The following is a 9,716-nucleotide window of genomic DNA, read 5'->3' on the forward strand; positions in this document are numbered from 1 at the left end:
GACCTTCTGGTCAATTGTGTAATATTTTCGTCCGTCATTTTTTCTTTTTTTCATATGACGATACCGCAATAACAGCAGCGCTCAGCGAATGGCCTTACCTCAGTGCATATTGTTGACTCGTTTGTGATGGAGTGTTTTTTGCTCTCTTTAAGGTTGGAGCCAACGGAAGCCTGACCCAGGGACCCCCCTTTTTTTTTTTTTACTGCAGGATCTTCGTCGGGGCGACGCAACGAACATCAGATTTGACAAAAGTAGGAACACAAAGTTGGTTATCTATACATTTTTCTCATATCAAGAATTCTACAGCTCTCTCTATTTGAGATTGTTGTCTTGTTATTCATAGTACTAAAATATGTATGGCAGAGACAACGGTAACACTGTATCCTCAAATAATAAAATAGCATAAAACAAAGTATCTTTTTCATATCTGAAAAGCAATAAAGATTATACCGATTTACAAAAACTAAACATTATAGGTATACAGAATTTCCTTTCTTATTTCAAAACTGAGTATTTCGAAAATGCTTCAGAATACAATTTCAGATAACATACGGATAACAAGCTTATTCCGGATGCCTTATATATTCCTTTTCATGAATATCCGAACTTAGTCTAAACCAGCGCTATGGAACTAGCAAACAATCAGCTAGCTCACAAACAATACTCGGATATCACGATCACTCCGGTTACCAGCGGATCCTCATTCCTCTCTCATTAGTATGTGTGCTGTGCATGACTATACGATACACAACATCATTGTATTCATGGAATGGTCGAGCTAACTGGATTCCTCGAATGGAGCCGATTTGGCTCAAACCGCACTTGACTTTTTACTATCGCTTTGAACTGAGGATCTCTAAAGCGAGGAACTACCTCGCGCCCACAACTAGCCCAGATCTGAGTAAGAAAAAGGATGTTAGAAAAAATAAAAACATAGGCCTACTGGGAAGGTGGAACTGAAACCGTGTTTCGTTAGTAGCCTTTTAAACGAAGATGGTCTGGTCGTAACGTGGATTCCTGGATTGTTTGCGGAAAGTTTATGGTCTTGTTTTTCTGTGGTCCTTATTATTATGATGAATAATAATGAATTACCGGTTAGTTATATGTTCAGTTCATATTAATTCACTGTTGATTCAGTTCCTTCATTTGGTATCCTCATTAATTATGATGTACTTAAATTTTATCAGTATCGATCTCTTTCTAAATTTGTTTTCCTGTCACTAAAGTAGTGGCGCCGAATAACATTTTCTAATAACGTCTAGAAACAAAAATGTAAAATGAGAATAAATGCTACCTTAGCAACGAAGACGTCTATTTAATAAATGCTTAATTTCACAAGTTAGTTTAAACATCATCGTCTTTCTCTTCACTTCTGAACTGTGATATCCTCTTCAGTTTTTTTTACCTGTCTTTTTTTTCTTTTTTTTTTTTAAATTAAGACCATTGAACAAAATCACGCCACAAACATCTAATGATTTTCTAAGAATTATTCCCAAAATCATGAGTACGGATGAGTGAAAACTCGGAGTTACAAAAATAGAAACAAACAAAAGATTGAAACCATACGGAAGTTGAATTATTCATGAGTCTAGTACGATCTGGTTTTGCTCTACGAATATGAATCATAGTATGGCAATGAAACTTTAAAAAGTTCTGTCGATTTCAGACTAAGTATTGATGAAGAGTATTATGAGTCAGATGGCAGGATAGAGTGAGAATTATACCACATGGGAAGTTATGTTGACTCCTCATGTAGTGGATGATGATAAAATGGAGATGGAGATGGCGTGTGTCCTGCGCACAACTCTTGGGAGAACAGCACTTACAGTTAGGCTCCTGTGGGAACCAGAAAAGTTGGAAAACCTAGGCCTACTTGGCTGAGATTGAGAAGTGAGAATGGAGATGTGTAGAAGACGAAGCACAAAGAAATTATAAGTAGCTGCATTGCGCCACTCGGCGCTGGAGGCGTTGATGCTGATGATGATGTATAGTATGTTCCTCAGGCTATCGATTGGAAACGTAAGGACGAAGATGACATCAAAACTCTGGTTGTGACGGGAACCACAGGCACATTCTCTCTCTCTCTCTCTCTCTCTCTCTCTCTCTCTGCCACGGCTCCAGCATATGACCGAGCGACAGCTGATTATAAACCTACCTTTCATTTTTGTTATGTTTGAACTGTATCTTCATAAGTCGTCGTATTTTTGTTCTCGGCCGACGGTACTCGGTGTTCATTATATATTTCTAACTGTCCTCTGGAGTTTCTGAATAATAATAATAATAATAATAATAATAATAATAATATTAATAATAATTAATAATAATAATAAGAATAATATGAATAATAATAATAATAATAATAAGAAGAAGAAGAAGAAGAAGAAGAAGAAGAAGAAGAAGAAGAAGAAGAAGAAGAAAAAGAAGAAGAAGAAAGGATGGATACGTGGAATGTAAGAAAGAAACAAACGAGGGAGGAAGTCATACCAGTAAATCACGGAAGGTGAAAATAAGACTTCAGCTGGCTGCCTTGAATGACAAAATGGCCCTGAGTCTATGCAACATGTTGCCGTAATTACTTTCACTGTGGGGACGAACAATTGTGCTGTTGACTCCTTCGCCTAAGTATGAGTACTTTAAGTCTTGGTGCGTATGCTCCAGAGGAGAAAAAGCTTATTGTGTGTGTGTTTGTTTGCTTGTGCGCCAGCTACGATGACAAACTAAGCTTTCACTAGGCTGTCATAAGACCTATAGTTGCCAACTTGATGTGGCGTCACGATGACGTAACTGCAGCTACCGCGAATAACTTTGGACATGCTGCTGGTCACGAGTAAAATGCAACATCACACCGGTCTTTGTTTTCACTGACAATCGTGTTTGCCTGAATAACTGCAGGTATATTTCGCGCATGAATATGTGGGAATATACAAAGGTCATTTATGAATGTATGACTGACTATACGTGCATGTGAGCTTGCACGAGTACAATATTCATTATACTCGAAAGGGAACACGATCCGAATGCGGCCATTTCCCTTGTCAGGAAATGCATGGGAAGGGCAGAATGATAATTTACAGTGAATGTCCATATTGCGTCTGTCACCGGTACGTAGCCAGTCAGCATAATATTTAATGTGTGACTCTCGTTATGAGTGAAGCATCTCTCGTCATTGTGACGTCATCCATCATGCTCGTCGACCGTCTGCAATATTTATGCTTGCACTGCTGAGAAGTGATAGTAGGACTTCTCACATATTTTGGTAATGGCAGCTATTTTTACACGCAATGCTTCAGGAGCGGAGTATGAACCCGTGGATACCTAGGACGTCCGCTCCTAAGAAATTACGTAATTATACTTCGAAATGAAAGTATTTCTTACTCAGAAAGCATAACGGATATCATACTATAATGGGCGTAATGTCTGTCTGTCTGTCGTCTGTCTGTCATTCAATCACGGCCAAACGGCTGGTCAGATGGGCATGAAACTTGGCTGGGTTATGGTGGGGACCCCTAAGATGGTTTGTAATGGGGTTTCATCCAACCTACCCCCCTCCTTTGTAGGGGGTGGGGGTGAGAAGGGATTCCCTGAAACGGAGCTGTTTCTGGCCGTGAAACGAGGCTGGTTATTCCCGTAGACTTATAGCTGGTTCACTTACGGTAGATTCTTGGATGAGCCCTATTCTTACGAGACGTTTGTTTGGCGGCCGCTGATTGGCTGGTACCGGGAGGTAGGCAGCTCCCAGCCAATCAGCGGCCGCCAAACTAACTTCTCGTAGGCATAGGGCTCATCCAAGAATCTACCATTATTTCTGTACAACTTCCCCGGAGAAAGTCGCGAATATTTCAGCTCGGACACAATAGAAGATGAAAATTATCATCAATATCCGCAAGATTTTTTGAATAACTTAAATCCATCGGGACTGCCAGTGCACAAAATAACGTTGAAGAAGTACTGCCCGGTAATGTTGCTTCGGAATTTCGATCCTGCCAATGCACATTGCAACGGAACGAGGTACACCGTTATGGAGCTAAACTCCCACATCGAAGCAGTGATAGCAACGGGCCCTCACACCGGCAAACATCTGTTCATTCCCCAGATTCCTCTGATGACTTCGGACAACCAGTTTCCGTTCCAGTTACAGCGCAGGCAGTTTCCCATCAACCTGGCCTTCTCATTCATTGCAAACAAATCGCAGGGCCAGACTTTGGATCGTGTTGGTGTGTTTCTGCCGTCACCCATGTTCACGCATGGCCAACTGTATGTGGCGATGAGCAGAGCAACTGACTCTGCCAACTTGTAATTAAGTTGTGGACAAACTAATAATATTGTGTACAAAGAGGTTGTGTAGTAGGTATGTATAAAAATCGTTGAGAAGTGTTGTTTCAGGACTTCGGTTTTACATATTGCGGCATGATTTTTTTGAAATTAGAAAATTAGAATCAGGGCGATTTTTATACATACCTATTACCATTTTTAGAAATTAATGTAACGAGACTTAATTCCGAGTTTACTACTGTTTATAGAAAGCGGACATATACGGGCTTAGCCAATAACTACTATAGCTCTTGACAGTACCTCTGAAACTTAATACCATCTACGCCTTGGTCCATAGAGCTCTAAAATATTCTTCAACTTGGCAAATATTTCACAAAGAAATAGTCCTTTTATTCAAATTTTTCAAGACAAACTCCTAACCACAAGATATAGTTCATAAAATCACCAATAAGTTATTAAGACAATTTTTACAACCTCTAACTGTCAACTTTGATGTTTCCAAAAAATTATTCTATGCCTCAATCCCGTATATGTCTGCCTCCGAATTTTCCTTAAATCTCACACGAATAATTGAACAGGAAATCCCATGTCTTCAACTTATTTCCAACAGCCCATGTACCATAGAATCATTTTTTAATTTCAAAGAAGGCCTTTAGTCCTTCATGCGATCCAATGTGGTTTATAAATTCGTATGCCCTGGATGTCCGGGCTCTTACGTTGGATCGACGCGGAGGTTACTGCAGGTCAGATGTTGCAGCCATTTGGGTTTTAGCTTTCGCACTGGCCAAAGATTGAAGCAGCCAGAATTTTCTAATTTCAAAAAAATCATGCCGCAATATGTAAAACCGAAGTCCTGAAACAACACTTCTCAATGATTGCTTATGTAATGGACCCAGACCACTTAACAACTTTAGAATCATTATATATTAAAAGACTGGTTCCCTCTCTCAATTGTAATACTTCTTCAGCAACTTTGTATGTGGAATAGTTGTCGTCTGGCCTTGGACGCCATTGTATGTCATTCCCATTTCTTTCCTGCTTGTGGACGGTCTCTTTTTGTTTACTGTTTTATGTGCTTTTTATGCTTTTACTCTTTATTTACTTAACTTGTGAATTTTAATTGCATTGTGAATTCCTTTCATGCTAATAATGTATTTTGTGTCTTTTACTATTCACAGACTGATGATACACTGAGTCATTAGTGCAAAACGTTTCTTGTTAATAAACTTGGCCTTATAACATGTGTATCATGGACCCTCATGTAGTCTGTATATATATATATATATATATATATATATATATATATATATATATATATATATACACACACACAAAGGAAAATGAAACTGGAGTGCAACACTCCACTGTTTCATTTTCCTTCGCGGTTGTTACCTTTATATATATATATATATATATATATATATATATATATATATATATATATATATATATATATATATATATATAGTAGTTACACATATATATACATATATATACATATTATATATATATATGTATATATATATATATATATATATATATATATATATATATATATATATATATATATATATATATAATTTGATGTTCAGTTTTAATCTTTTTATGAAAATTTGAACGCTTCCGGGGCTCTCTACTTAAACATTTTTCTCTAACTTCTTTTACAGATGTTACAAGGAAGACCCGTGAATATCAAGCGCTTCGAAGTAGTCCTGTGCGCATGCGTTGCGCTTTACGTTATATACACCCTCACCGGCACACTATCCTTGCCTCTGTCCCAGTCACAGAGAAACTCCGGAAGCTCAGCAGAGTCTGCGAACGATGTGATTCAACCACTTCCGAGAGAGACGGAGGACTCTGCGAAGGGGAAAGTCATTCAGGAAGCGTTGGATATCACGCGTCAAGGAGAGAGAATAGTGTCTATCGTCAAGTTCTTTGAAAAGACTCCTGGTTTGTTGTCTGAGCAAAACAACCTCCTCCCGGAACATTCCCAGAAACCGGAGAGATTTCATTTTCAAGATGCCACGAGCCACGACCATCGAAGACCTTCAGAAGCGACACATAACTCACCTCTTACACAGAAAACAGGAGTAAGTCCTATGAATCTTTGCAGCGTCACGTTTGATTTAGATCTGTGCTCCTGCAGTAGGATGTTAACGCTTCCCTTCCCTTCTGCATGTCCGAAGACTGTAACTTCAGCAGGGCATATCCTAGAGACCTTGAAAGATTCCTTTGGGGACTCGACCTGTGGTGACTGGAGCACTATTCGGGGGCCCAAACAAAAGGTAAACATTTCATTGACTTTTATTCTAGGTTTTATTGTCACTATATATATATATATATATATATATATATATATATATATATATATATATACATACATACTATATATACATATATTCTACTTCTACTTTACAGCTGCTTACTTCCTAATTCTCCAGATCTGTAAAACATTCCGCAGGTCGTCAGCTACTCCGTTCATGGCAGTTTCCCGAACGATTATTACCAAGGGTTGGAATCTCTAGTACCTGTCATTGCGGACACGTATCCGGGATGGACCATGAGAGTTTACCATCGTCTCGACGAATCGAACACAACCATTCGCAATTGGATGTGTTCTTTGGCTTGCAAATATCCACACCTCGATTACTGCAGCGTTGACAAAATATCAGGTGCGCCATTTAGTCTCTTTGCTTTTTTAATTGTGTCCTCATTAATTTATTTGTATATCTGTTTATATATCAGTTACTGTCGCGTGTGATTTTAGCTATTTTAAGGTAGTTCTCTCTCTCTCTCTAATAAAAATAAGAATGTAAAAGAGAAAGACTAAGAAATGACTAGAAACGTAGACCTTCCACAATACTGACTAGACCACATCTGGAGGGCGCATATTTTATTTTTCCTAGATATTCTTATTCTAATAATAGCCACGACCAACTATAGTAGATTCACATCACCCGTGCATCTGATGTCTTGGCCAGTCCCTTACGACGCTCCTGATTGGCTATTGATAAGCTAATCACAGGGCTGGAAACTCTCTCGAGAGAGTTCACCTATCCTTAAGGATACTTTTGAAAGACGTATCCCTCAGGAGAGGTGGAACATACATCCTGCCTATGTGACCTCTCTCGAGAGACTTTCCAGCCCTGTGATCGGCTTATCAACAGCCAATCAGGAGCGTCGTAAGGGACTGGCCTAGACGTCAGATGCACGGTGATGTGAATCTACCATAGAAGCGTAACCTTCCGCAATACGATATACTTCCAGACTTGAGCAACGTGAAAAGCGAGACTTCGGGGAAAGCCTGGAGGTTCTCCGTCGTGGGGGATCGTCTCGTCGACGGCTACATGGTCAGAGACGCGGATTCCCCGATCCTCCAGCGGGAAGTCGACGCTGTCCACGATTGGCTGAATTCCGCGAGAGTAAGTCTGGACGAGTCTGTCTCATCTCTCGTTGTGAACTTTGCTTCCTTCATTTTTTTTTTCAACTTCCGGGAATAAGCTTTATGGTCGGGGTAATTTTTTTTTTTAGGTGTTTTTACGTTGCATGGAACCAGTGGGTTATTCAGCAACGGGACCAACGGCTTTACGTGACTTCCGAACCACGTCGTGAGTGCACTTCTATCACCAGAAATACACGTCTCTAACCCCTCAGTGGAATGCCTGAGAATCGAACTCGCGGCCACTGAGGTGGCAGGCTAAGACCATACCGATCACGCCACTAAGGAAAATTGATTAGGAAATTTATGTAAGTTTCATGTGTTTTATGACAAAAGAACTGGATTTCATTTCGGAACACCCACGCACACATATGTATGTATACATGTTTATGTAGGTTACATATATGTATAATTATGCATATAGGTATATATATTCATATATTATATAAATAACGGGTTGTGTCAACGGCTAAAAAATAAGATAGGGTTCACTGCAGAATCATAGATGAAATCTCTGTGCAGAAAACTCCCAACAACATTATCCTTTTTTTTTTTTTTTTTGGTCAGTGCTTCCACATAATGAGAGACAACATTTTCCACCGAGCTCCCATCATGGCGGGGATGTGGGGCGGCTGCAATACTTGGAGAGAACAGCAGTTTCGAAACGTCAGGGAACAGATGTTTCAAGATGTCTCCAACGGTGTGGACGACCAGTCAACTCTCAAGGTACGATGGGCAATGAGTTTAGTTAAAGCATAAAGCATTCCCCACCTCTCTCTCTCTCTTTATATATATATATATATATATATATATATATATATATATTATATATATATATATATATATATATATATATGTGTGTGTGTGTGTGTGTGTATATATATATATATATATATATATATATATATATATATATATATATATATATATATATATATATAACACATATATGACTGGTAAAAATGTTATGTTGTAACAGAATTCCATCTAATAAAAGGAGCCCATAAAACACACCAAAATATAGAGAGAATACTATATTTCAGAGACTACTGTCTCCCTCTTCAGGTATTTCCTTCTCTATATTTTGGTGTTTTTATGGGCTCCTTGTATTATTATTATTATTATTATTATTATTATTATTATATTTATATATATAATATATTATATCTATCTATATTATCATATATATATATATATATATATAAATATATACACACACACACACAAGTATATAATCCCAAGGTACGCTGTCCAGTGAGTCTAGTAAAAGCACTCCCTCCCCATCGCCCAACCCCCCCCCTAACCTCTCTCTTCAAAAATAAACGTTCTCTATTGCACATACTACAGACCTCACAAAACACTGACCTTTTTACACCTTCCAGAGCAGACTGTGGCCACTGGCTCGGGGGAACGCCACCGTCCACGACTCGTACAACTGCAGGAGGTTCCCGGGATCTCAACCTTTTCCTTCGCAGAGGGTGAATTTCACCTTCGTAGGGCAAAGAACGTACAGGAAGTGGTACCGGAAGGAAAGAACTTTTTTGCAATGTCCCTGGAGATGCCGTCCAAGACAGCATCCTGACTGGGTGTACTGTTGATGGGCAAAGGGACGAATCAGCCAGCAGGAGGAAATAGATCTTCCTCTCTCCTCGTTCTTCTTCTTCTTCGCTATGACGGTTGAAATAAAAAGGAGCTAGTATCAAATATGTTACGGGATACTCGACTAAGCAAAGATTGAACTAAAAGCAGGAAGCGCGTAATTTAGTCTGTCTTGAAAAAACAAAAGATAACTAGGCTCTGGAAGGCAGCAGAGACACTTACCATTACCGTTGCTACTTATACTACTATCCACTTCTGACATTCATCCGCCGGAATGCATATTATGCCATTGTAAGTAGATGTCGCAGTCATTGCGAGAAAAAATTATTGCTTTGTAATACCTGTTTCTCTGTTCCAACAAGACTATTCTTTTCTGGTATATTGTGACTTATATGTAAGGAATTCT

General features: G+C 38.9%; 1 protein-coding gene across 2 annotated transcripts; it reads left to right on the forward strand.

Moving 5' to 3' along the window:
• On the forward strand, positions 1-9,495 carry LOC135208606 (uncharacterized). Of its 2 annotated transcripts, none has more exons than XM_064240970.1 (6): positions 1-251; positions 5,940-6,557; positions 6,734-6,944; positions 7,540-7,694; positions 8,279-8,437; positions 9,094-9,495. In XM_064240970.1, exons 2-6 carry the CDS (start codon positions 5,940-5,942, stop codon positions 9,307-9,309), a joined length of 1,359 nt encoding a protein of 452 aa, XP_064097040.1. In that variant the 5' UTR covers positions 1-251; the 3' UTR covers positions 9,310-9,495. The 2 variants fall into 2 exon arrangements, with proteins under 2 accessions (XP_064097040.1, XP_064097039.1); XM_064240969.1 differs by lacking the exon at positions 1-251 and adding an exon at positions 1,001-1,094.
• Positions 9,496-9,716: the final 221 nt, after the last annotated feature.

The sequence above is a fragment of the Macrobrachium nipponense genome, chromosome 35, assembly GCF_015104395.2.
Source record: "Macrobrachium nipponense isolate FS-2020 chromosome 35, ASM1510439v2, whole genome shotgun sequence".
In the NCBI taxonomy this organism is placed as follows: Eukaryota; Metazoa; Arthropoda; class Malacostraca; order Decapoda; family Palaemonidae; genus Macrobrachium; species Macrobrachium nipponense.

Excerpts from the sequence above, each read along its gene's own strand:
- LOC135208606 (XM_064240969.1), top strand. The coding sequence starts at position 1,071 with ATGATGAATAATAATGAATTACCG. Across the intron at positions 1,095-5,939 it reads TGAATAATAATGAATTACCG|ATGTTACAAGGAAGACCCGT; the intron begins GTTAGTTATATG and ends CTTCTTTTACAG. Across the intron at positions 8,438-9,093 it reads ACGACCAGTCAACTCTCAAG|AGCAGACTGTGGCCACTGGC; the intron begins GTACGATGGGCA and ends TACACCTTCCAG.